Here is a 27,980-nt window from a genome sequence, read left to right as displayed (position 1 = left end):
AGAATAAAGCATAAACATTCTGAGGAGGGGACTCCCCTTTTATCCATTTCGTCTTGCTTGCTGGTGACGTGTAAAGGTCTCTCCAGGATTGGGCCACGCGTCTCTGCCATACAGATTCGGGCGTACGAGGGTATCAAGCGCCTGCCCCATGCGTAACGGCCTCTGATTCTCTTTGTGCGTACGTTCGAACGGATATGCCAGGCTGTCTGGTGAGTATCATTCTGGATACTAGGTCGGGCCGAGAGTTGAGCCAGGGAGTAAAGGGCCTGTTTTGCGCGGACTGAGTCCATCTGGGTGAGGAGGCTTGGTCGAGCCCGGTCTTGGAAGTTGGATGAGCCGGACCTGCTTTGGGTGCCAAGTACGTGGGCCTTTACTTTGTGGGCTTTAGATTGTGGTCGAGGCCCTGGACCAGGATGAAGGAATCCAGTGGTCATCAAAAACAAAAAAACAAATTACTTTTAGCCCACATTGTATATCAAATTTAATTATTATGTATGTATAATTTAAAATGTAAATGATTTAGTCATTTAATTTTATAATAGCCCATATTATAGGTTTTTCCATAAAAAAATACTGTTAGAGCATAAAATGCTGCTATTGCTAACACTCCAATCATGGGTATCAATTCCTCTTGAGAAACAAGCTTAAACACGTATTAATTATTACAAACCTTTTTAATAATTTCAAAATAATTCACATCTAATTCAATGGATAACAAATACATAAACCAATTAATGGATAATCACTTCAAAATGCGAATCATGATCATAAATAATAACAAAAAATAATATATCAACGTAAAAAAATAAAAATAAAATTCTCTTATAAATGAAATATAGAAACTAAATTATAAATTTTTAAAAATAATCATAACATACACCATAAACTAAAACTCACATTTATTCTCTTATGTTAATATTTACTTTTATTTGTTATTGATAAGAAATATTATACACTTGTTTTATTAATACGTCTACACTAATCAAATTCTATTCACAGCTTCAAAAAATTATGAAAAATTCAAATTATGCACCGCAGATCCTCGTATGCCAGCTTTATAATATCCTAAATTCTGAATTTTGTAAAATTAATAAAATTCAAAGAAGACAATTTAATTCGAAAAAAAAAACCAGCTATAAGTTAAGAATAGCAATGTAAATTATTTAAAAAAAATGTAAGATAATAAAATTAAAAAGAAAAGCCACAAACAAAAGGACTGAAATGAAACTCTCTGCTCTCTCTCTCTCTCTCTCCACTTTATATTTCATTTATTAAGTATAAAGTAGATAGCTGGTCTTTGAAAAACCCAAATAATCCCTTTTTATCCTTTCCTCATTTCTCCTGCTTCCATTTTGGATTAGGGTTTCGCTAAGCTCTCACTTTCACTTCGATGCTTAAACCCTAGTCTTTCCGATCCCTCCCCGACTAGCCGTTAGCTCCATTTCCCGCCACATTTCTATATCATCCCAGCCGTTGATTTGCCTATATTTCAAATACTAGCCGTTAGATCTGTCACTTTTGGTACTCTTTGTTCCTTACAGACCTGGGAGTTGACCGGAAATGTCGGCGGCTGAAACAGGGAAGAAGGAGGTAGTGGAGAAGGGAGGGGAGCTCTTATTTTGTGGCGCCACTTGTTGGGATATCATTGGTCGCAAGAAAGGTTCCCAGGACGGCAACTTGGTTTCTCCTACTCGGCTCCGTCCGCTCGTCGGCGTCGACATTCGCTTTGTTGCCTCTGGTTGTGGTAAGTTTCACTTGCTCGTTACTTTTTATTTATATACATGCGGTTAATTGTCTATATATTCATTATTAAACAAAATGAGCAAGTTCGTGACCTTCACTGCATGCAGTCGTTAAGTTCTTTGGTTTGTTTGGGTATTTTTGTAAACACTCGTTCAAATATGATGTTGGCCGTGTTCTGATTGGTCACACAAACATTTGCATGGATTGTTGAACAATGTTTTGATTGTCATTATGTAATACTTTGATGCAGTGTCCTGTCATTGTGTGGCCCTGGATGTGCAAGGCCGTTGCTATACATGGGGGCGCAATGAGGCATGGCTCAACTCAGTTTTAAAGTTGTTTTACATATTTTGTTTCTGTTATCTGTCAATGTCAACTCACGGGGAATTGCATGTCTGCGCAGAAGGGGCAACTTGGCCATGGAGACACAATTCAGCGTGATAGGCCTACCATTGTTTCTGAACTTTCCAAGTGAGTTGTTGCTTGAAAATGTTGCAAAAGGGTATATACATATACATACATATATATATACACATATAATATGTAATCTCACCTGTGTGCTTTTCCAGAGTGCGTTTGTTCTCTATCCTAATGTTTATAATGTCTTTTAATACTAATGAAAACGAACTTGCATTGTAAAGAGAAAATAAAGTAGAGATTAGATGTCCCAATGATAAAACTGTGAAATAGAGATTCTAGATCACATTGGTATTGGCAGACAGAAGATGATTCTTGGCATTGGAATGTTGGAGCTGGATATAGCTGATCATATGAAATATTACTATTTATCTATTAAATACATATGAAGTTTTTGGATAGAGACAATGAAGGGATTCTAGGTTACTAGTTGCAACTCAATATTCAGCCATTTTTTTTTGTGTGTGAACTTGGAGTTTAAAAGTGTGAGATAACACCAGGAAAATATGACTTGGATTCTTGTTTAGTAAGCCCACACCCTCCCTTTTTCTCCTTTCCTTGTAAAGAGCAAGGGGGCCTGCTAGTTGTTTGAGAATTGGAGTGTCCGCTGTTCAACTTTTATGTCTTCTAAGTTACCTTTTCAGTATTCATAGTTTTGCTTTCTGTGGATATCATTATTGATATATATCTCGTGGTTGACATCTAAGGCTCTTTTGGTTGTTCTGAAGGTATAAAATTATTAGTGCCGGATCAGGGAGAAGCCACACAGTAGTGGTCACAGAAGAGGGTCAGTCCCTGGCATTTGGTTGGAATAAACATGGACAGCTGGGTTCTGGTTCAGTAAAAAATGGTAAATTATTTTTTGAATAAATTCATTCCATGAGCTATCCTTTTTCATCAAATTGTAATTTTTCTATAAACGTGCTTTCTTTTTTTAATGTCATAGTAGGAATTTGAAATATAGTTTCTTCGATTGGTGGTGTTAATTTTTCAAATTGAGCAGCGAAAAACCTTTATGCATATTCAGTTTAGTCTCATCTATAGATGTTAATTAATCTAGTGTGTTTCTGTATTTCACTACGAAAATGTTTAATCCTATATTTCAACCTTCTGGATCATACTTTTGCTCTACTGCTTTATAGAAATCGAGTCATCTCCTGTCCGCTGTCTTGTGACCAATGCCAAGAAGACTGCTTGTGGAGCTGATTTTACTGTCTGGTTATCATCTGTTGAAGGAGCTTCTATACTGTATGGTTTGTGGATCATTTTAGTTCTGTTTCTTAGTCTCCAACTAATGAATTTATGGCATATGATTCTCTTCGCTTCCTGACTTGCAAAATATTTTCTTTCTGGTTTGTAGAACTGCAGGCCTTCCACAGTATGGTCAGCTTGGACACGGAACAGACAATGAGGTGTTTTGATAGGTCTTTTACCTTATGGTTTTATAAGGAAATCAATCTCAATTCATCAATTTGTGGAGAACTTTCACTAAATTTTGATATTATACGTTGATAAACCCAAGAATTACCTGAAGTTATAGCCACAGTCGCATGGCTCCTTGCCTTAGTGTATGCTGTGATTTGGAATTAGGAAGAAAATGAAATAAACTAGAAATGGGGTTTTATTAAGGTTCATATGCAGGCCTCTAAATTATTTTGTTTCAACAGAATAGAATCAAATTTTTACTCTGGACCTATTCATGTAACACTATGCTAAACCTGAATCTTAAGTAGTAGATGTTTTGCTGTCCACAACCGTAAGTCTGTTTTTGTTATAGTTGGCTTCGCTGGGTCATAGGTAAATGAATTTCACTTAATGGCGGTATTGCTATGTCCAGGGAATAAATATGATATGAGGAATTTTGGTTTGTTTGTTATTGCTTGTTCTTGCAGTATAATACTAAAGATAGCTCAGTTAGGCTTGCATATGAAGCCCAGCCACGGCCTAGAGCAATCGCTTCTCTTGCTGGGGAAACTATTGTAAAAGTTGCGTGTGGAAGTAACCATACAGGTTATTAACTATAGATTCTCTCTTTGTTTCTCTTTTTACACACACACACAGAGCTCCCCTTAGCCTACGGGCTTGTGCTTGTTGCAGTTGTATGTTGATTACTAATTTGTTATAGGCATGCAGTGGCGGTGGATTCAAATGGCTATGTTTACACGTAAGTTTCTAGTAGAAATAACCCTTTTTTTTCTCACATGCATCAAATAGGTATAGAACTATAATAATTGACACTTGTTTATTGTGTGCATGTTTTAGGTGGGGCTTTGGTGGTTATGGAAGGTTTGATCCTGCTTTTTTATGTTGCCTTTAGGAGGACATGACTAAATCACTTAGAGCATTGGATAAGCATTAAAGGATTTAGAATCTTTTGCTGGGTCCCCTATGATTATTTGCTTTCTGATTGACCATGCCTGCAATTTTCTGATTGCTGATTCATAGGCTGGGACATAGAGAACAAAAGGATGAATGGGTTCCTCGACGTGTGGAAGTCTTTTCAAAGCATAATGTTCTGCCTCCTGATGCAGTAATTTCTGCTGGTTCTGTAAATTCTGCATGTACTGCAGGTATTATATGTGGTCAATTGTCTGTTTCATTGATCTTGTGCTGGTAAAAACATTTTATTTCTTTGTAAATTACTTCTTTCCTTAAGGTAGTTGATAATTTGTAATGGGTCATAGGACAGTAAATTTGATTTTAGAGAATTGGTTCTTTGTGTTGTGTGTCTTTGTCCTGTATATATCAGTAGTCATCTGTTCATTGTTATTGTGCATAAGCCTGAGAATTCAAGGAAATTTATAGGATCAGCATTTAGAAATTGGCTACATGGGGCCTTTTTGCCTTTGCTACTGAAGGTTGCATGAACACTTGCCTCATCTCTTAGTGCCTTGAGGCTTATTTTTATGTTATGCAACTTTTCAATTGAAGAAATTCATAGGGCGGCTGAAATCACATGTTTGTATGGTTATTATGTGACTTCTCTTTCCAGCATCTTTCCTTTTTAATTTTGGTTCTTTTCTGTACTTTCCTCTTTCTCACTTCTCAATTGTTACCCAAGACTTGTGCTGACATTATTTTTATTTTTTTAAAAAAGACTTGCTCATTTTTCTTTCATCTTATGCTGGTTTTGAAGTTTTCTAATCTCTTTTGGACACATTAAGTGAATGCATATTACTCACATGCACAGATACAGGCACACTATATACACACACTGGTGAATTTATTGGAAACTTTCATTAAATCACCAGGTATTTAGTCCTTTCTCATGAAGTCATGTGTCCAATTGTTAGTAGACCTCATCTCTGTCATCGGAACCTAGATATCAAAGCACAAATGGATCTTTGGGGCCTATGTGTAAAGTGCAAGTGCACACCTGAATAAGGTGAGATGCAAAAATAAATAAATAAATAAAGTCAAGTGATCGTAGATTAGCTCAATTTAAACGAACTATCAAAATTATCAATAACATTAATAAGCATAGGAAAAAACATTAACTAGTTATTCAATCCAAAGAAGATAAACTAAACTATTATAGATATCTTAAAAACTCTAATTTTAACTATTAAATAAATGATAAATCTAAGTTATTTACTAAATCTTAATTCAGCTACTAATGAACTTGATTTTTTTTCCCGTTAGGTTTGTTAATGTCTCTTTTCTATATATATATATATATATATATATATATATATATATGTATAAAATAGACAGAGTGAGAGAGCATGGAAGTGGAGAATAATTATTCATAGGTGCACTCAAGACAAATTAAAGGAAAAAAGGCGGACTGCTGCAACCCAAGTGTGTGGGGTGAAGATGGGGAGAGGGAGAGCACCTGCTTCAATTTTGAAGCCCAGAGGCAGCAGTAGCTGATGACAGTGCTCTCTTCTAAATCTTTTTTCCCCCACTTTCCCCATCACCATCAGCTGTCTCCAAAGGAAAAGGGTAAAAGGGATAAAAAAAAAGATTTAGAGGAGAACAGATGAGATTAGGTCAAAATTGAGAAAGAAAAGAGGGAAAAAACACTGCATACCTGGTACATAACTGAGGCTGTGAGGCATGCCTTGGTGTACCTCAGATGTTGCCCTCCTTTTGCCTTCAGAGGTCCTGAGGCATGTGCCTCATATATGCGTTTTCCAACACTGATCAAAAGACTATATTGAGTCTGTAGTCTGTACTTTATAGGGTTGCATGTTTTTCATATGGAATAACCTTTAAATGTGTGCAAACGCATAATACCATGTGGTATTGATTTTTATTATGCACTTGGCTTTCCAATTCTGTTTTCCTGACAGCCTGTTGCTTATGCAAACAAGCACTGACAATGCCCAGTTCTATATGTGTTCCAGGCGGTGGACAGTTGTACATGTGGGGCAAACTAAAGAACGCTGGTGATGACTGGATGTATCCTAAGCCTCTGATGGATTTAAGGTTCTTTGCTTATATTTAAATTTATTGATTGTCTTACTCTCTGGTCACATTTTATATATCTTTATGCTTCAGGTTTTGACTTTTAGATGTTTTATTGTTTTATTTTTAGCCGATGTAATACATTTCTCATTGAAATATTTTCCACTGTTACTATATGATTGTGAGGATCCTGTTCTGCAATTTTGTCTAGACCCAATCTGTTTGTTCTGGTTTTATTGGGGTAAACATTCTTGAAATTTTTGGTATTTTGCTTTCTAATGTTATTAACTTCCTCCGTCTCACAAAGACAAGTCTATAGTTATTTGCACATGGATTAAGAAAATATAGTTATTAGTTAAAACAATAAATTTTTATATTGTTTTCCTAGTATAGTCTCCTCTTGTATTTGTTGTTTGTTTTCCTAATACTCATTTGTTTCCTTCACTTCATCAAATTTAGTCTCTATATTTTTGTGCTGTTCATTTTGGGGATTCTTCTGTCTTTATTTATTTATAGCAGCTTTACTGGGACTTGCAACATTTTGCTTAGTTATTTATGGAGTTCAATTAATTGAATTTAACATTCAAATAACAATTTTACAATACAATTGATTGCTTCTCTTTGTTTTCCTTTTCACTTGATGCAGTGGTTGGAATTTGCGGTGTATGGATTCTGGTAGCATGCACCATTTTGTTGGCGCTGATAACTCCTGCATAAGTTGGGGCCATGCGCAATATGGTGAACTCGGATATGGTCCTTCTGGACAAAAGTATGTAATTTTACACATATGATGCCTGCCTTATATCTTCTCTTTTATATTTAGCATTCACTCTTACGTCCATTTCTCCACATCAGGTCTTCAGCATTACCGAAGAAGGTAGATATTCTTGAGGGCATGCATGTTATTGGGTGAGCAATATATTGAACTTTATTTATTATAATTTAAAATTTTGATGTACTATGTCGTACACTTTCAGTTCTATCTATTGGATTTGAAAATGGATACTTCTGTTTCAGTGTGGCATGTGGTATGGGCCATTCCATGGTTATAGTTGATAGAACAAACGTCGGTGACCGCCTTGAGCAGGTAATTCTTTTTGAAGTAGTTACCTAGTTGTCCCGGCAATGAAAGTCTTCTGTTTTCTTGTTACATAGTGCAATCTCTGGTTTGAGACTTGTGGTTTGATGATTGTGCCTAAGAATTAGACATTTCTTTCTGCGCAAGCATATAACTGGTATCTCCTTATATTAATCAGTTTTATTTAATTTGTGAAAGTGATTTCTACTTTATTATATATATATATTGTTTCAACATTTTTACTGTTGGATAAAATGAAAGTTATTATGTATTATTATGATATACGCAAGAGGAATCTATGGTGGTGACAAATGAAATTACTTTCATCACGCACATTCTCGAACTCTTGTTTTATGGGTTTTAGTAATCGGTTTTTTCCCCCTTACTTTGTTCCCAGCTGGATGTCTATGACGGCAAGGCTTCTGGGGAAGGTATGTGATGATAAACAGATTACGACATTGCATTACAGACCTAAACTAACTCGCCTAGTGATTGATTATGTTCTCCTGCAGGGAGTGCAGAGCCAGAGACCAAAACTCCAGCTGCTAAGCCTACAAGAAAAGCTGCCTCCAAAGCTTCTGAAAATTCCAAGAAAAGGAAGAAGAAGTCCAAAGATTCTTCAGAATCAGAAGAAGAAATCAGTGATAATGAAAGTGAGGATAGCGAAGAAGAGTTCAATGGCCGTACTCAGCAAAGTAAGCGGAGTGGAAAAGCTTCTGATAAAGGTCGGGGAAAATCAGCATCGAAAGGGAAAGCTGGGCATCCTTCTGCAACTAAGACAACAAATTCTTCTCGAGCAAATGCTGGCAAGAGAGGAAGGCCTAGGAAGTCGTAACTTGCATATTTCTAAATGAAAATGGAAATTTTGCTATGTAGAGACTAAATTTGAATTTGAATTTTATTTATTTATTTTCATTGTTCAAGTGTTTTATTCAGTTCTCTGGCATCATTTTTGTATTTTATCTATTGGCAAACAGTTTTCTGGGATTATTGCCTTCATTACCTGGAGAATGTCTGGGGGAACCGAGTAACCTTTTTGCGGACAGTTTGTACCATTTTATGTCGAGAGCTGAAAATTTCCAATTATATCGTGTTGCCTCCATTTTGTCAAAATGATATTATAGGGTTTATTAAGCACGCAAGTCCCAGGAACAGGAAGCAAAAGGTATGTATGTTCCCATTTTTCTTTGACTGAGCTCTTAGGGTGAAATGCCCACTAGGGTCCTAGGCAAGCTACGCCAGAGGTAATCTGTTGTACTCTTCATGGGGCAACGTAACTACCGATTCTATGGTGTTTGAACTGCCATTAAAAAAATATTCTTAAATATATTAATTCAAAATACTACAATTTAATATATTCAACTATAAAATTTGAATAATTAAATATCTTTTCCAATAGCATTTAATACTCTATTGGAGAATAAAGTATAAAATTTTCGGTTTTTAAAGTCAGATTTTCATGGTTTAAAGGGGTTATGCGCTTAGGCTTCCAATTCCAAAAATTCCCAGCATCTATGCTTTTTACTTTATACGTTGAGTATATTAATTATTTTCTCCTCTTTGATTGTACAAACCAGAGGGCTGAAACTAACATGCCCAATTAGTAATCAAGTAATTGCTTTTTTAAATATTTATTGGAAAATAAATGTCGGAGTAAAGATAAGATATAGAGTGCAATCGTCATATAAACAATGATTTATTACAACTATCAATTATAGTACGTTTTATGAATTCTAGTATAATTAATGATAAAAATAAATTAATAAGTTGGATTATTATAAAATTTTTGTCTTGCCCAGTAATTTGAGTTCATATACTGACATAACCTTTCATATCATATGCCATGAGTAATGTTTGATATATATATTTGTAATTATCTCTGTGATTGTTTTTGAATGTTTCTCATTTTTTGGAAATAAAAGGATAATAAGCTATCTAAATTGATATAAAAATATATATTAGATTTGGTAAAAAATAATTTAAAAATATATCAACCATTTAAATTCTATAATTTTATTAATAAAGTATTTAAATTTTAATTAAAATATTACCATCTAATTATCTTATTTCATAAAGAATTTTATATCATATCATAATGTAGTTCAATCATTTTATATATTTCTAATAGTATTTATGCACTATATAAGGAGTTTATGATCCGATATACAGATACGTTATTCTCTCTAATAATTAATTTCAAAATTTACTCACTACACATAAATGATGAAAGGTTGCAAAAACAACTCATTCGGTGTTTCTCTCTATTTTGTAAGTTTATAATAAAAAAATATGATATGAATAATACTATTAATGTCGTATATAGAAATTAATACAAAAATTATATATATTTCTCAATTTTTTTATTATTTAAAAAAATTATAATTAAACAAGTAGATAGTTCGTCATTTATCATCTCTAGCTAAATAGTAGGGCTTTTGGGACGAAGATATTCCGTCGCTGAAAGTTTATGTTCTGTCACAACAATTTCTGCGACGGATTTAATTCCTCTCATCTAAGTTTTTGCGACCGAGATTTGTGTGTCACTAAGCACACCAGCGGACCGTACGACGACAAATATCAGTTGCTGAATCAGCGACGAATTAAAGCCGTCGCTACTCGTCGCTAATGGCACATATAAATATTTAAATACGATATTACTTTTAAATATATCTCGAATCTTATTAAATAAAATACCTCTTAGCATTATTTCTTTATTAATTTTTTTTTAAATTACAAGATTTATAATTATATTAATATTTTATAACTATTTATTATTAAAATAAATTATAAATTATTTTATAATATTTACGCACATTAACTAAATAATCTCTATATATCCACGGCAGACAATAAACAATAATTATTTTTTATTTTTATATTTATTTTTCTGCTTCTACTTAAATTTCATATAAATTTTAGGATCATATGTTATTAAAATTTTATATAAATTAATTTTATAATTTTATATTTTCACTTTTTGTAAGGATATTATAATTTATGCACTCTAATTATATTAGTTAAAATATTTTTATATTATATCTACACATTCAAATTATTAATATTGTAGTAAATGACTTTATTTGAATTTTGACATTACCATAACACATATTGTTCTGCTTTGTAATTATTATATTTATCATATATTTTTTTATTAGTCTTATATTTATAAAAATAATTAAAGAGCAACTTATATATAATTGGTTTAAAATTATTTCTAATATTTATTAAAAAATATTTTATAAAATTTAATATATCATAATTTTTAATAAATACTAAGAAATTTCATAAAAAATATTTTATATAAAATTAATTTTGTAGATAAGTTTTCAAAAATTTATTTCATCTATAAAAGAAAACTCCACGTGTCCAAAGTCTCTTTCTCAAATTCAAATGACTTATTATACATCCAGAGACCTTTCCACTAACCTCAAGCAATTAAAAATACTTGCTAAAACGCTTAAAAACGTCCATTCGGATAGTTTTCTGTCCACCTCAAACATCTTAATTATGTGGCTTTTTTTCACCTCAAACGCTTTAAAATCACGACTTAAATAATTTTTTTCCACTTTAAGTCTTTTAGCGTCCACTTAAGTAATATTTCACCCATTTTAAATGCGTTAGCACCCATTTAGACGATATTTTACCCACATCAAGTTTTTTAGCATCCATTTTACATAACTTTTTGCCTCCTAAAACAATTAGTTGTTAAAATTTTTGTAGCTTTCTATTCACAAAAAATAATTCCTTATCACTTTAAAGTAATTATTCACCATTTTAAAGTAAGTTTCTTCATTTTAGGCGAGTCATCATTATTATGAAACATTTTCTTCTTAGGATGATATTCATCATAATTTGTTCGTCAAATATCGAAATTAATTTTTTTTTTTAAAATAGAAATATCAAAATTAGTTTAATGGTTTATCTTTCAAAGATTATTATAGCAATAAATCACCACTTATATTTTATAGAGAAATGATTGACAATACTTAACATTAATCTTTTAAAAAATAATTTGCTTAAAATTTTTAAAGCAACATCTCGTTTAAAATTTTTAAAAGAGATAATTTTTAAAAAATTTTAATTTGCAAAATATATTTTAAAGCTATCCAAAGTTTAGATGGCTAGTGTATGAGAAATTTAAAATGCATCTCCTGACATCCAATCTAAAAATTTAATTCTAATGATATAAATCGATATAAAAATATATATTAAATTTGAATCTCAATAATTCAAAATACATTAAGAATTTAGATATTTTATAAATTTATACTTAAAAGAAATATGATGAAAATAAAATTAATAAGATTTATTTATTTATTTTTTTAAATAGGTGGTTGTTGACACCAACAAAATGCATTTAAAATGTGAGAAATTGAGGCATTTAGAAAAGATGGAAGTTAGGTGGTGCAACGGGAAGATCTGCATATTGGCGATTTTTCCAAAAATGTTATTTTACTTTGCACGTGACAACAAATAGGAAATAGCTACCTCCTCAATTATTGACACCAACTTTTCTACACAGCAATAGATTTTCTCTTTCATGAATAATAATGATTGCACATTTCAATAATTGTAACATTTCTTTTAAAGAAATTATAAAATTTAATTATGATGTCAAATTCAACATCTAATCTAATTTACACATAGTTGTTACCTTCTAAATTACTCATCCTATTTTTTAATTTTTTAAATTTAAGTGTTTATTTATAATTTTAAAGTACTTTAGTTTCTAAATAAACACTTATTAATAGTAGTTATCGCAATATTAAATTATATAATTTTTAACATTTTATAAAGCACATTTGTAAAATATTATTTATTAATTTAATTCTAGTGAAATTTGCTAAAGGAACACTTATTAAAGAAAGCACAAAGTAACTTGAAAGGTTCATCTAATCTAAACTACTACAAGGAAACCAACCATAAAATTTTGCTTTATATAAAATATAAGTGAATCTCCCAATTAAAAATTAGATATATTTTATACTTGTAACACATTAAATTTATAATAATAATCATGTAAAAAATATTTTAGAAGAATTAATTTTAACATATTTGAAAAGTAAATCCATACTTTTCATTTTCTAATTAATTGCAGAGTGAATATTTTCAACGGTAAACATAATTGAAAATAAGTTGTACAACAAGATTGAAGATAAATTAATCTTGCACATAATTACTTGTTGCTATACATTGAAAATAAATTCTTATAAAAAGTGACTATAAGGAAATTTATAGATAATTTTGATATCTTAAAATGATGTCTTTTTTTGTTTTTTTCCTGTGCAACTGAAAATTTGATTCTCCATGTCTAATATGTGCTACTAGTATATTGGTTTCAATTTGACCTCTTGTCAATAGTTAACCTTCAATTATTCAGGACAAACAAAACTTTTTGAATGAGAATGGAGCTCGCATCTATTTGTCTGATTAAAAAAAAGTATTATTTAGTTGGGGTAATTTAATTAGGAGCTTTAAGTTTTTAAGGAGTGCTAGTTGATATTTTTATTTGACTTTTTGAAAAGTCAAAAGTATTTCTTTCCTTAATTAAAGATAATTAAGTTACTTCCCCTCATCCGGTTGATAAGAAGTTCATTTCTCAAAAAAAATAATTAATTTGAACAAAACAAGATCTAAAATTGATACTCCTTAGTGAACTAGAGCCGTTTATCAGTAATTTTATGTTTTTTTTTTTTTTTTACATTAAAGGAGCCAAAGACACCATAAAACATCCATATATTTTATCAGAAGATCCAACAGAATCAGGATCTTAACTTGGTTCGGCTGCGTTTTGGCTTCCTTATTATTCTTCATAATCATTAAGAAAAAAGCAGAAACAATTTGCACGAAAACATTCATGCATGAGGGAAACGTACATTAATTAATCTATGCAGTACTCAAGTAGTCCTTGGCCATTAAAAGAAGATTGTGCTTCTTGTGCACCACAATACCAGGACGCACATCATTGAAATCTATGTCATCAGCTTTCATCCCCGGAGGCATCTCCCAATCAAATCTGTAGAGAAAATTAGCAAGAGAAAGCTCCACATTGGACATTCCCATGAAATAACCAGGACAAATTCTTCTGCCTGCACCAAATGGTGTTAGTTCATAGTCATTGCCTTTCACATCAATGCCACTTTCCAACAATCTCTCTGGCCTGAATTCATGAGGATTCTCCCAAGCTTCAGGGTCCCTTCCAACTGCCCAGTTGTTCACGTATACTATGCTTTTAGCTGGTATGTCGTAGCCTCCCAATTTGCAGTCTTCAATTGTCTCTCTTGGGACAAGCATTGGAGCAGCTGGTTCCAATCTCATTGTCTCTCTCACCATAGCCTTGTAATAAGGCAACTTCTGAAGATCATCTTCGTTCACAAAACCCTTCTTTCCAATCACACTTCTGATTTCTTCTTGAGTTTTTCTCATTATTTCTGGATTCTTCATAAGCAAGCACATTGCCCAAACCACAGCAGAGGCGCTTGTGTCCGTTCCAGCAATAAATACATTCTGCAAGAAACAAATGTTGAGTTCAAGAATGATAATAGAAATAGTTTTAACTTTAGCAATCTATATAAATATATACCATGAGAATTGCTTTCAGGTGAGCAAAGGTGAGTTGAATTTTGTATGCGTTCTCCTTGTAAAGTTTAAGTAAAACTTCCACTAAGTTCTCGCATTCTGACTTGGGTGCCTTCCCCTGGAGGTGTTCGTCGATGATATCTTGATAGAGAACATCAAATTCTGAGAAGTTCTTGTTGAGTCGAGGGAGTAATCCACTGAGCGTATCGATAATCTTGCCAACATAAGGGATATAATCTGAAAAGAAGAATCCAGCAAACATGGCCTGAGTTTCACTGACGAGTCTCGTGAGCCTATCTTCAACATCACATCTCTTGCCAGTGGCAGCTCTTAGTGTAACATTGTTTCCAAGTGCGAGCATTGCTTCCGACATGTCAAAAGGCTTAGAAGCAGCTGCTGATTCGCAAACTTTGCTCATCAAGCGAGAAACCTCATCCTCTCGTATGTGACGAAAGGTGGAGGATCGAATTGAATTGAAGAGATGAACCACTGTAATTTTCCTCATCTCTCTCCAATACTCACCATAAGGTGAAAAAACCACGTCTAAGCCATCATATGAAAGCTTGTGAGAACCCACCAAAGCAGGTCTACTACAGAAATTAAGATCATAAGTTTTCATTATGTCTTTAGCCAATTTTGCAGAAGTTACTACAATGGCTGGCCTAGTTCCCATTCTCAAGGTCATGATGGGGCCGTAGTGTTTGGAGAGTTCCCATATACGCTTATGAGGGATGCAGAAGTAAAGCTGGTGTAGGTTTCCTATAATGGGAAGACCCTTGGGACCTGGGGGGAGGTGATATTTTTTAGTGGTTTTGTTCTTCTTGAGAAGAAACAAGAACACTAGTGGGAGAGCTAGGAGGAAGACGAGCAAAGCCATTTTGGAAATCTTGGTGCTGCTCAGCTGGAAAGTTGTGTATTTATAGGCGTAAATTGTAGTGCCAGTTTGGAGCCCAATTATAGATTTTCTATCACAGACTAAAACAGGGCCCAGTTGGTCTTCCTGCGGCTGCGGGCATTGTTGGGCTAAGCTGTGCATAACTCCTGCTTCCTTTGGGCTTTCTCTGAAGATATTATCTACTGGCATTGGGCTTTCAAAAGAAATTATTGGGAAAAGGGAAAAAAAATTGCATAAAATTATATTTGAATATAATTTGCTACTAATGGTATTCTCCTCCTTTTGTGATATTGCATGGATGGACCAATTTTTACCGTTTGCTATTGGTGTTGGAGCTATCAATAGTATTAGTCTTATTATGGATGAAATAGTTAAAAAGATGTGGCATTTTTCATCCACTATGAGTAAGGTTCGTGATTTGTTTGAGAGAGTCAAGTTTGCATCATTTGATACTTTTATTACATGTAAGCACAGTTTATGTTGAAAGATATTTGAAAGAGGGGGACCACGAGTCAGTTGTAGTTGTTTGCAGAGTGGAGCATGGCGAGGCATGAGAAAAGCTATGGATGCGAGTGACCTGACGGCCCCAACGCGACCATATTGGACCCATTTTATGTGTCCATATCACAAGAGACGTTTTCTCCTGCAACCCGTAGGCCCAGCACTAGTCATGCTTTTGGGTCAAGCTCAATTCCACGGTCTCAGCCCATTTCCACTTGCTCTGTTTTCCTCAATCCTCACCACATGCGCTTCACACCTCATAACATGGTCCCCACACACGCATTTATTTTTTAAAAAAATGATTTTTTTAATGAACACTGTTAAAATTTATTTTATATAAATATTACGATTTTAATAATAAATACATCTTACCATTGTAGAGAAAAACACATTTATTATTAAAATAATAATTTTTCATATTTTGAAAGATGCACCGAATAAATCTTAACTTATGCAAATTTTACATTCAATAAACCTTGATTTCTGAAAAATGCAATTGATCAGTCTCTTATACAAATAGAAATTCCATTACTAATTTTTAATCATTAATAAAACTTGCAGGCTACATTTAAAAAAAGGTCCAATTATCAATTTTTTTTTATCTCGACTTAATAATTATTTAAAATTAATAAAACGTTTGATAACATTAATTTTAGAAATTTTGGTTAAATGTTTATAATTTTCTTAAATATTAAAAAAATATTTATAGCAATTAACAAGCGTTTTGTACTGTTAAAAGTTGTATTGCACTTAGAACTCAAACTCAATCATTAAAGAAAACATTATTAAAAAGGTATAAACACACACAAAAGAAAAGAAAAAGAAAAGAAAATAACTTAGCACGCAACAATAACTAAAGTATGAGCATGAGAAATTTTTGTGGCAGGCCTCTCATAGTCACATGCATATGAAGATGATATGATAACATTCATAGGAAAACTTGTATCATATGATAACCCACAAACACCTGCATTTCAGTGGACCCTCAAAGCATACATTCAATGCATAATAAATCCTCATGCTAGTCAAGCCAAATCTTGACTACACCCTAAAATAATTATAATTTTTTTTATTTTTGATTAAACGGTATTACAGCTATTATTAAAATAATTAATAAGGGTTTAGCAATGTAATTGAAAAATGAAACAAAAGGGGGAAATTAGCGAAAGGAACGTTTTATCTGGCTGTATGATGATCATTATGATCAGGTTTCTTAGTGCATGTGATGTGGGGGCTCCACCAGCTCATCTCTAAAGGAAGAAGGGAAAAGGTGGTGAGTGGTGAGAAGTCATGTGCCGTTGTACCTAAATTGCCAGTTGCATTTCTTTCACCTATGAGTATAAAGTCACTTCTCTTAAAGTTTAAAAAATAAATAAAATAAGATGAGACTGATTTATTATCTCTTAATTAAAAGTATAAATTTTAAATATAAAATATTTTAAAAATTTTAAAAATTTATTTTATCTTTTAATGGTAATCTAAATTAATAAATTTCAAATATAGAATAATACATATATAAAAAATAATTTACATCGATAATTTTGAATATTAATTTATATATATATATATAAAATCTATATTTCTTGCTTTTTAATCTTCTTCTTCAGCTCATCCTTTTTTCTGTCAACTTGACAATGCTATCCTGCTTTTAAAATAATGTCCATTTAATTGGTAGGTGCTGCTGATGCTTTATTTTATATTTAATCGAAGATGACCAATCAACTTGATAATTATTTTTGCTTATCATTAAATTTTCATATTTATCTAGTCTTTCATATATAAAATGTAATCAAATCAAAGTGTCCAGATTTCTACCTAGTTTTCACCTACTTCAAACCAAAATACAAAATTCACCTTTTTCTTAAATAGCTTTAATGGATTAATTTTAACAGAAAATATAAATTATATTAATTATTTTAAATGATATGTATCCACATAATATAGTTTATCATTTATATCTCAAATTTAAAATCTGTCATTTTTAATTTAATTTTTTTAAATAAAATTGTCACTATATAAAAAATTCATTGGAATTCTTTTATAAATTATTCATTACAAATACGAAGTAAAATATTATAATATCATGACTGACGTATAAATATAAGAGACACATGTTAAAAAATAGAAAAGTACAAATGCAAAATTTATATAATTTAATTATAAATTTTATATTCAAAGGTCTCAAATTTCAAAATCTTGATTTTAATAAATTCATTTATACCTCACAACCTACTGCAAGAGATAAAATTTATAACATTTTCATATTAATAAATTCAATAACGAGTTTGGTCACACAATAAAAACTTTGAATTTAATTATGATATTTATAGTATTTAATAAAAAAAATGCAATCAATATACAAATCACATCATAATAATTTTGTTGGTGAATCAACGTACTGAGCTTCTAATAGCAAGTTGAATTTGTATGATGATATCCAGTTGTTATTAGGGGCCGGCATAATAATTTACTATTTAAAAAAAAAACAATTATTGGTATTTTCTATATTTAGTAGAAAATATTCATTAATGACCCTTTAGCTATAAATCACTGGTAGTATTCAGTTCAAATACTTACCTCTGCTAAGCACATTATTAAACCAATTAAATAAATTATATTATCTAAAACATTCATATATTAATCCCTGTCTTTACTATGATGACAGATTAATGAATAGCCATATCCATACGTGATTAATTATTGATTAATCCTTGATTAGGCCAGCCTGATCCATTTACAAAGTAAATAAATACATAAAAGGCATCATTACATGCGGGTCCCACGGATACAGATCCAGGGCATCCGATTTGCAGATCGTCCGATGAACAGTGTGTTGTAGGGGGCCTCCCATGTTCATACACGTGTCATTATCTTTCTACTCGTCCACGTGGAAAATCAGACAAAACAGATGTCAATGCGTTTGGTCACTGGTTTCGTTACTTTAATTGGATCATCAATTGTTTGTTAAGACGTAATCATTTTCAGATAATTTGATGGCTACAAATTTATGCCCGCGTTAGGTTCTAACACACTGAATTATTTCTTCGGCCCGTTGCGTTGCTGTAACGCCGTTAAAACTTCCGAGAATCCTAATTATAATATCGTCTTAACAATTTGTTTATTCAACTAAAAGAAAAATAAAATTAAACGTATTAAAGTTAATATATTCGATTAATTGATTATAAAATGTAATTAATCGAAGAATACATACATTGCTAATTAATCATTTATCACTAATTTACAAATAATACATTAATTAATAAAAATGACAAAATCAAAAATTAATTTTTTTTAGAAATTATTGATTTATAATAAATCGAATTGAACATGTTTTTAATGAAAAATAGTTGAATTTCAATTTAATTATTTGATGAAACATGATTAAATTTTGATAAAAACAAAACTTGATTAAATTTTATAAAACTTTATTATAAGATTAGCTTCGCCCTGATTCCGTACTTTACTTTTTCTCTTTCTTTATTTTACATAAATTGAATAAAACTTTTTTTAAAAATAAAACTCTTTCATACACACACGCAAACATTTTTGTATATATTTATAATAGTTAAAAATATTATATATTTAGCATATGTAATATTATATTCATTATAAAAACTGAATTTTTCAATAACAACTCTTCAAATTATTTAAAATCATAATAATCATACTTAAAATTATGGTGTACTCATAACAAACCCTTGCAATGTCAGCTTTGAATGAAAACAAAGCATATTTGAGAAGAATTGAAAGCTGATCTCGTTAAGCAATTGAAAAATGGATATGATAAAAAAAAAAAGATAAAAAGGAAGAAGATTGTATTTGATTTTTATTTCCATGTATATTTAATTAGTTTTATCTTTATTAATTATATATGTCGAATATTGCAAATATAATCATAGGCATTGCTTGATTTACTGTGATTAAAAAGCAAAAGAGCCTTGGCTGGCAAATACGTTTAAAAAATTTACTATTCCATAATAATTCTCGTTTTGTTATTTTTTTATTTCAATTTTTTTTATTAATTTAAAAAATTTTAAATAGTATTAATTGTTATTTTTCTCATATGTATTATCTTCTTCGATTCATTTGATATTAATATACGAAAGAATATAATTATTTAAAGAATATTTTAAAAAATTATTATATTTTTTCTTAAAATTAAAATTATTAATTAATTTTATTGATTTAGATGTATAATAATTAAAGATAAATATTATGAGATAAAAGTAATAATATATAGTTTTGCTTCATAGTTTAGGAAATCGAATTGGTCCTCCCAAGTTTTCCATCAGTTTTGGTTAGATAATAATATAATTTTTATTTCAATAAACAAAAAGTATTTTTTAAAAAAATTAAATAAAATGTAATTTATCTTGAAATAGAACAAACGAATTTAATGCGATTCAGTTTCGATAGTAACTAAGTTTAGTTTAAGGACAGTAGAAACTTAAGTTTTATAATTTTAAATAGGCTTTTATTAAATTTAAAATAATTTTATGAAATAAATATTACTTTAATTTTTAAAATAAAAGTATTTCTGATTTGAAATAAATAAAAAAAAATATTGCGAGGAGGGGGTACTCATTACCTAAATTAATAAGAGAGAGGGAAAAAAAAGAGCAAGAAGAGAGAGAGAGAGAGAGAGAGAGAGAGAGAGAGAGAGAGAGAAGGAGGTGAAAGGATATGGCAGCCTTTCTCAACGGACAGAAGAACTAGGCAACGGACGGACCTGATGGATGGCGGACAGCAAACCACACTTAACTAGATTTAAGGAAAGTATTGAGGTCCGTGAGTGTGTGCGCTCTCTGTTACAATTTCCAACGACACAACAATATAGGTGCGTTGTCTGGGACAGGGGGAGGGTATAGAAAGAGAGAAAGAGAGAGAGATAGAGAGAAGCCTGGACTGAGAGAAAAAGATAAGCGCAGCAATTAAGCAGGAAGAAAAAAGCATGGGAAGATCCACTTCTTGTTTCAAAATAATTGCATGCGGTGGCGATTCAGCTGATAAAGACAATCTTCAAGCTCCTGAGGTATCTCTCGTCAACGCTCGACACTGCTCGATTTTCTTTGAACTTCTTATTTTCTCAGGATGTTTGATGCGAGTTTTCATTGCTTTATTCTGGTTCGCATTTGAAGATTTTGCGAGCTGAAATGCTGAGTTTGAGCTATTTTTGCTAAATTCATCGATTTAAATTGTTATTAGTTGCTGGTTTTTTGTTAGTCTGGGGATCGAGAAAATGCTGGAAATTGAAAGTAATTAGAGCTTTGTGATCTGACAAATTTAACGTGATTATATGATTTCAATTTATGACTCTGTTTAGTTTCTCTGATTTGTCAGTGTGGCTGCCAGATAATCAACCTCACTGTGTGATTTGACGCCTTAAGATCTGATGAATGCGTAAATAGATGTAATTTAGTGTGGTTTCTAGATTACCATACACAATGCAGGATCAGGTTACCATTTCAGCTGATGCAAGTTTGAAGTGGCATATGCCCGAGATCTGTGACGCTATTGCACTAGCTGTTTATGCTGTGAGATTCTTTGAATCTTTGAGAGAATAGTTTAAAATTTGAATCCGTTATGTGACAATAGAGACCATTAGACAACTAAATCAGGGGGCTGCGAGTGATAAGTTTCTGCCCTGAAAGTGAGTGCTGCAATCTGTTTTTCTATTGATCCACATATAGCAGTGATTAGTGGCCCGCTTAACATGCCAAACTTTGTCCAGCGTGAATAACATAAGCTACTAGTATCACTGCTTGACAACTGTGGCTATTGCTAGAATTTTCTATTGTTCAGAAATCACAAAAATGCTAAAGCACGTTTTTCACATATTTACTCTGATATAAGTGTTTTGTTTTGTGCCACATGTTAGCTTTATATGTTCATGTGGAAAATGCCTGACCATAGAAAAAAACAAGAATGTCCTTATGGAAAGTGTGCTTTTCTATGTGAATCTTGTTGACTTAGCTTAAATGTAAAGTTTTGGCAACCCGATAATAATTAATGTTAAAGAATTGGATGATGGAGGTTTTAGTTTATCTAGCACAGGGCATGAATGTTAAGATTGAATAGAGTTGGTATGGAAGTGAATAAAGTTTTGCATTTCCTTTGTCAATTGGATGACATTTTTTGAATTTTGTTTCAGAGCAAGAATTCAGGTGACAGACGTGGATGGAGTTTCCGGAAGAGATCTGCCCGTCATCGAGTTCTAAGCAACACTGTCATCACAGAAGCCCCTTATTCTGCAAACAAGGAGAGCTCAGAATCTGCCAGTCTCAACTTCCAATCACCAGATACTTCCACTGTTCCAGAAGAAATCTCTGTGATACAGTGCACTGGTGAGAAGCCACAGCTGCCAACTTATGCAGACTCAAAAGAATCTGAAACTATTGTTGTTGCCAAGGACGAAAGTAAAGTTGATGAGCAAGTTGAAGAGTCTGTTGTCATTGTCATACAAGCTGCTGTCCGATGCTTCCTGGTATCTTTTTAACCTTTTACGAAATGTTTTTGTAGCATATTTGTGAATACAAATTTAAAATTTACTGTTATTAAAATTACTTTTCAGGCCCAAAGAGAACTTATCAAACGGAAGAACTTAGTAAAGTTGCAAGCTGTTGTACGGGGGCACTTGGTCCGGCAGCATGCTGTTGGAACTCTGCGATGTGTACAAGCCATTGTTAAAATGCAAGCACTTGTCCGTGCTCGCCATGCTCGTTCGATTCAAGAGGGGTCATATACAGAAAAGAAGATAGATGAGAAGCATGAGAAGGCAATTTTAAAGACCTCGGTAATGACACTCAACCTAAATAAGTATGTACTAACAAATTGGTGATGCCTACATAAATCTTGTTCCTGATTGAGTATTCTACCTTGGTGGTCCAATCATGGGCTGTGTTCTGGCTAATCTCTTTTCACCCTTGATCAAAATGTATAATCATGTGCTACTTAAGAACTATCTTTAATGTCCCCATATGCGTATGAGTGAAAAAGATTGTTTTGTATTAAGCCACTGAAGCTTGGGTTGAAGCATGAAGTGAAACACTCCAGCAATTAGCAGCATGAATCTCAAGGTGTGGACCACTAGCCATGCTCCAGTATGTATAAAATAATTATTATCTGATCTCTGGAGTTCAATAAGCTTGTGTGTATGCTGCAGCATTTCACCAATGCAAAATAAGGAAATTTATGGAATGAGGTGCTATTACTACGAGTCATTTAACTGTTCTGATATCATGTCAAAAGTGTGGAATTTGATCACCATATTGTGTTTTCACTGTCCGAACAGCATTGTGTGCAGCAAAAAAATCTGTTTGACAAGCTTATTGGAAATTCACAAAATTAAAACCTGTAGGTACCATTGCGTTTTTCTTCTAGGTTGGCACCGCTATGATGCACGAGGCTTAATTGTAATGGAATGTAACAGATGAACCTTTCAAATACAAGTTAGGACTTGAGAATAGAGTCCCAGTCAATTTAGTGCCTTGGAGGACTATTCTCATTCATCAACTGTTAGAACAGCCAGATTTGGAAGACAAACTCTCTCTCTCTCTCTCTCTCTCTCTCTCTCTCTCTCCACCTACCTTGTGGACTTTTAGTTTTCCTTGCTGAAGAAAATTGGCATTTCTTCTGGATATTTGATTTTAAAAAAAGTGTGTTCTTTGTCAACTGCTGTGTACTGTCTTCAATTTGTAGAAGGTCCTGACCAGTTGTTTGTATTTTAGGGGAAAGGAAACTCAATAACCAAGCCAGATGTAGCATACACCTCCATTGAGAAGCTGCTTAGCAATAGATTTGCTCGCCAGGTATGGTGAATGGATGTCTTGTGGTTTGTGTTCTTACAACTATGTACACTGATACCCCAATTATTCATCCTAAACATGCATGTTTTCTTTTCAACTAAGCTTATGGAATCAACACCAAAGACAAGGCCTATCCACATCAAGTGTGATTCTTCAAAACCGAATTCTGCTTGGAACTGGTTAGAGAGATGGATGTCTGTTTCATCAGCAGAACCAACGTCACAACCAAAGTTAATGACTGAGCAGCAATTTGAAAGAGAGACAAGTGGCAATGTGACCGCTGAAGTGGAAGCTACAGTTCCATCTGAAGGTTTTTGTGAGTTGGAAGATTCAAAGTCCAATATACAGGAAACTAATCTGTCATCTGAAGCTGAAGATAATCTGGTAACTTGCAATGTAGATGACTTTAAGTTTCAGGAACGCCATGTGACCTCTTCTTTAGTAGGAGATAATTCAGAGCAGCCTCAGCTGGAGAAGACTTGTGCATCTGATGCAAAAGATCCTTCAATAGACATAAATTCTCTACCCAATCAAGCAACGGAATCTGCTGTAAATTCTCAAGTGGAAATTTCTCTTAAGGCAGAAATAGAATGTGACCAAACTGATCAACGCAAGCGATCTATGAAAAGGTATGCTTCTGAACAGCTAGAGACTGAAGGAAAGAAGTTTGTATTTGGATCAAGAAAAGTCAATCCTGCATTTATTGCTGCTCAGTCCAAGTTTGAGGAACTAAGTTCAACAGCTAATTCAAATAGATCACTCAATTCATCATATCAAGATGGTGGAGTTGAATCAAATACAGATACAATTTCATCTGGGACTGACACTGTAATGAGGACAAAGGCGCTCAACATGGTAGAAAACTCGGTCCCCAATTATTTGAGGTCTCAATATGGTGGTTCTGAATGTGGTACTGAACTTTCTATTACTTCCACTCTTGATTCACCTGATGTATTTGAAGTGAGTGGAGCTGGGTGTGAGCATGAAGCTAACTCCACTGGGAAAGAAAATCCTAGCAGCACAGAAGATATAGTTGTCGAAGTCAAGAATGTATCTACCGATCTGGTGTCAAATTTGTCAGACTGTATAATGATTCAACCTGAGCAACTTGATGTAGTCAGAGGTGAAGCTGTGGATTCAATTGTTGCTGAAGACCCCCTGCGTGTAGAGTTGAAGCCAGAGAGAAGTGCTTCTGAAGTCCAAAGAGAACTGGATTCTGAGACAGGTGGTCCAACATACAGGTCAAGCCCAGAAGCCTCTCCAAGAAGCCATATAACTGTTCCAGATTCCCAAGGAACACCTTCCAGTAAAGTTTCTTTGAAAGCTAAAAGGAACAAAGCAGACAAGAGTGCTTCAAACCAAAAACGCAAGTCTGTTTCAGCAAGTAAGCAATCTCCGTCAAACCCAAATCTTGACTCTGGTGCAAGAAGCAGCATGGAACAATTGCCTAAAGACGAAAGGAATGGGAAGAGGCGCAATTCTTTTGGCTCGGCAAGACCTGAACCCTCTGATCAAGAACCTAGAGATAGTAGCAGTAGTAGTTCTCTCCCTCATTTCATGCAAGCCACAGAATCAGCAAGAGCCAAGATTCAGGCAAATAACTCTCCAAGATCAAGTCCAGATGTGCAGGATAGAGATTACATCAAGAAGAGACATTCTTTACCTGGTGCAAATGGAAGGCAGGGTTCTCCACGCATCCAGAGACCAATCTGTCAAGCACAGCCTGGTGCAAAGGGAAATGGCAGCCATGTAATTCATGGTATTCTCTAAACTTCCTTTTGCTTGTTTAACTATTATCCTTGGCTATTAAATAATACAATTTTCCATTTTCATTTTTCAATAGAGCCCTTACTTACCATTTGATTGATTTATAAGATCTTGCATTATTCATTTGATGAAATTACTGGATCTTTGAAAATAGAAGCTTGCACTTTCATTATTTAGATGGATGGATGGTTCCTGCTACAAGGAGATTGCAGTAGTCTTTTTTTATTTTTTCGTCTTTTCTTTTATTCTTTAATAATTTTAGATTGGTTTTCATGTTGTTGAGATGGTTATTTTAATTCTATTCTTCATGGGAATGACAGGTATAAAGCAGATCTTAGTTCTTGGTTATATCCCAAAAATGCTTGCACCTTTAACTCTATTTCTTCTTTTCTATCTCTGCATATCCAACATAAATAAAGGTGGCCACTGTCTGGTCTAGCCCCAAACTGAACCAGCCAAACCTTGGATTAACTGTAACTGGACTTGATCTGGGCTGGAACTGGCCGGTCGGTTTGGAGCCAAAACTGAACTTTTCCCTTGACTTCTGCAAACCCCTGTATTTTTAGTCCATCCATGGGAGTTGAGCATCATGGCATTTGCCAATGGCCACTCTAACAAAGTGACTAAAGGCATTTGATACTGTGTACTCGTATGGGCTCAAACTGTAGGAATCAGTTTTCAGCCTTCGGTTTTTTTTTCCTTGCTTAATTTATATGTATATTGACGTGCTTGAATTTTGCTTAAATCCAGAGAAAAAATGGCAGAGGTGAAAGAGAATTTGAGGTTTGTGATGAGCACAAGATTGTAATCAAACCAGCAAGGAAAAACTCAGGAGTTGATTGTTGATCTACCTTGACACGGTTCTTTTTCTCTTCACATTAATGGCATTTTAGCGTCATGCTGCACATGAGAAATTGGTGGGGAAAGGAGATAAGTAGGATTTCTTGTATATTATCAGCATCCAAAAGAATTTGTTATTATTTTCAAACAATTTTATGTTGGAGTTACGGTTGTGTGTTTGTTGAATATGATTCTTGTGTGATATTATTGAGGCTTGTGAAACATGTTTTGGTTTATGTATCTGGAACTGAGAATGCAGAGTTTCAAAATGCTGCCTCTGGTTTTGCCTTTTCGCTAATAAATTCCTTCTGCTGCTTCGAGTCCGCAACTACACTCTCCTTTTCTGAACTCCACCATTCATTGAATGAACATCGCCTAAAAGATTTAGATTGTATGAACATCATATAAAACCACACTTTACAAAATTGGAATCACTTTCTTGGAACTTTTTCGAGAAGGTGATATTAATATTATCACGTATAGTCATTTGACTATTTTGATAGGAATCGTGTCAATTTGGAAAATATTTTAAAATGTAATTTATCTTATTTAGTATATATAGTGAAATCTACAATTAAAATAAAAAATTTAGAAAATGGAATCAGTCATTAAAAATCAGTATTGAGAATCAATGTTTTTTCAAAGAAAAAAACACTTGAAAAAGATTCTTTCAATCATATGCTTGCTTCGTTTAGAATAAAATTAAAATTGAATTAGAACCGAAATTACAACCATAATAATAAGAAAGTATCCACTTCATAGAATTCGCAATTCCGTTTTATTCGCTTCTCTTCATGATTCTGAATTTTTTTTTTATTATCCACAGATTCATTTGAACTGAAACTAAATTCTATTTGCATTGTTCATTGGCTCACTACAGGATAATTTTTTATCCATAAATTCATTTGGATGGATAATTTTTTTATTATCCATAAATTCATTTGGATCGATTCTATTCGCATTGTTCATCGGCCCACTAAAGGATAATTTTTTTATTATTCATAAATTTATTTAGATTGAAATTAAATTCTTGATTAAAATATTTTCGGTGAATATTTATTTTATTCAGAGGGATAAAATACTTTATTTTCTTTGAAATTTACTCTATTCAGAAGGATAAAACACTTTATTCCCTTTGAAATTTACTCTATTTAAAAGGATAAAACACTTTTATCTCTTTAAATGCAGAAAAACGTCAAATCACTCATTTTAATATTTAATAATATAATTTTAAATTTTTAATAAAATAATTATTTTTTAATGAATATTATTTTAAATAAATTATTATAGTTTTAAAATTTAAAGAATAATATTCGGTTCAAATCGAAATAAATAAAAAATTGATTGAATTAAATTAATTTAAAAATTAAGTTTGTTTTTTTATTTATTTTAATTTAATTTTTAATTTTATAAATTTTAATTATTTTGATTCGATTTAATTTTAATAAAAAAATTGATATAATTAGAAAATTAAATAAAATTTATTTTATTTTATTTTATTTTAAAAAAAAATAAAATATTTTTTAATTTTTAATAAAATTTAATATATTTAATATGATATAATTAGAAAGTTAATAAAATAATTTATATTTTTAATGTGTGGAAAAACAGTGAGTAAAAATTATAGAAAAAAAATAAATTTTAATGTTTATTTTAAAAAATGAAGTCAAAATAAACTTCATCTGCGGTTAACCGGTTGTTTGGATTGGTGGAAAGGGGGGGAGAACGGAAAATATTTGGAGGAAAATAAAGCGGAAATCCCACTTTCTTTTGTTTGGATATCCAAAAAAAAAATAAATAAACGGAAGATGGAGGAGTAAAATCTATTATTGGCTATGAAATTACTCATGTGCCCCTATCATCTATTTTAAATTATTTTCCTATCATTAGCCAAAATAGGTGGTTTATTTTAAGATTATAATTTTATAATATAATTTTTATTTGT

At 32.4% G+C, this 27,980-nt stretch overlaps 3 protein-coding genes across 5 annotated transcripts; 2 read left to right on the top strand and 1 right to left on the bottom strand.

The window, feature by feature from the left end:
• The first annotated feature begins 1,281 nt into the window (after positions 1 to 1,281).
• On the top strand, positions 1,282 to 8,734 carry LOC110605913 (protein RCC2). 3 transcript variants are annotated; one of them, XM_021744597.2, is made up of 16 exons: positions 1,284 to 1,744; positions 1,994 to 2,055; positions 2,147 to 2,214; positions 2,889 to 3,010; positions 3,303 to 3,408; positions 3,521 to 3,572; positions 4,053 to 4,170; positions 4,294 to 4,324; positions 4,423 to 4,446; positions 4,606 to 4,730; positions 6,510 to 6,591; positions 7,217 to 7,339; positions 7,426 to 7,479; positions 7,588 to 7,657; positions 8,046 to 8,079; positions 8,161 to 8,734. In XM_021744597.2, exons 1-16 carry the CDS (start codon positions 1,561 to 1,563, stop codon positions 8,481 to 8,483), a joined length of 1,578 nt encoding a protein of 525 aa, XP_021600289.1. In that variant the 5' UTR covers positions 1,284 to 1,560; the 3' UTR covers positions 8,484 to 8,734. The 3 variants fall into 3 exon arrangements, with proteins under 3 accessions (XP_043809330.1, XP_021600289.1, XP_021600290.1); XM_043953395.1 differs by lacking the exon at positions 8,046 to 8,079 and having other exon boundaries at positions 1,282 to 1,744; XM_021744598.2 differs by lacking the exon at positions 4,423 to 4,446.
• A 4,588-nt stretch (positions 8,735 to 13,322) lies between these two features.
• LOC110606058 (cytochrome P450 83B1) lies at positions 13,323 to 15,135 on the bottom strand. The gene is made up of 2 exons (XM_021744791.2): positions 14,232 to 15,135; positions 13,323 to 14,155 (listed from the first exon to the last, which is right to left on the bottom strand). Exons 1-2 carry the CDS (start codon positions 15,102 to 15,104, stop codon positions 13,535 to 13,537), a joined length of 1,494 nt encoding a protein of 497 aa, XP_021600483.2. The 5' UTR covers positions 15,105 to 15,135; the 3' UTR covers positions 13,323 to 13,534.
• A 5,133-nt stretch (positions 15,136 to 20,268) lies between these two features.
• Positions 20,269 to 26,304, top strand: LOC110606354 (protein IQ-DOMAIN 32). The gene is made up of 6 exons (XM_021745124.2): positions 20,269 to 20,655; positions 21,775 to 22,107; positions 22,195 to 22,416; positions 23,351 to 23,431; positions 23,531 to 25,187; positions 25,946 to 26,304. The coding sequence occupies exons 1-6, from the start codon at positions 20,575 to 20,577 to the stop codon at positions 25,963 to 25,965; spliced, it is 2,394 nt and encodes a 797-aa protein (XP_021600816.1). The 5' UTR covers positions 20,269 to 20,574; the 3' UTR covers positions 25,966 to 26,304.
• The last annotated feature ends 1,676 nt before the right edge of the window (positions 26,305 to 27,980 follow it).

Source organism: Manihot esculenta, chromosome 18 (genome assembly GCF_001659605.2).
Source record: "Manihot esculenta cultivar AM560-2 chromosome 18, M.esculenta_v8, whole genome shotgun sequence".
NCBI classification, from domain to species: Eukaryota; Viridiplantae; Streptophyta; class Magnoliopsida; order Malpighiales; family Euphorbiaceae; genus Manihot; species Manihot esculenta.
This window is presented reverse-complemented; position numbering and strand designations above follow the sequence as displayed.

Bases quoted from the DNA above. Each gene is read 5' to 3' on its own strand.
- LOC110606354 (XM_021745124.2), top strand. From the start codon at position 20,575: ATGGGAAGATCCACTTCTTGTTTCAAAATAATTGCATGCGGTGGCGAT. The intron at 20,656-21,774 runs GTATCTCTCGTC...ATTTTGTTTCAG, and splicing joins ACAATCTTCAAGCTCCTGAG to AGCAAGAATTCAGGTGACAG. The intron at 22,417-23,350 runs GTAATGACACTC...TTTGTATTTTAG, and splicing joins AGGCAATTTTAAAGACCTCG to GGGAAAGGAAACTCAATAAC.
- LOC110605913 (XM_021744597.2), top strand. From the start codon at position 1,561: ATGTCGGCGGCTGAAACAGGGAAGAAGGAGGTAGTGGAGAAGGGAGGG. The intron at 1,745-1,993 runs GTAAGTTTCACT...ACTTTGATGCAG, and splicing joins CTTTGTTGCCTCTGGTTGTG to TGTCCTGTCATTGTGTGGCC. The intron at 4,171-4,293 runs GTTATTAACTAT...ATAGGCATGCAG, and splicing joins GTGTGGAAGTAACCATACAG to TGGCGGTGGATTCAAATGGC.
- LOC110606058 (XM_021744791.2), bottom strand. From the start codon at position 15,104: ATGGCTTTGCTCGTCTTCCTCCTAGCTCTCCCACTAGTGTTCTTGTTT. The intron at 14,156-14,231 runs GTATATATTTAT...TGTTTCTTGCAG, and splicing joins ACCTGAAAGCAATTCTCATG to AATGTATTTATTGCTGGAAC.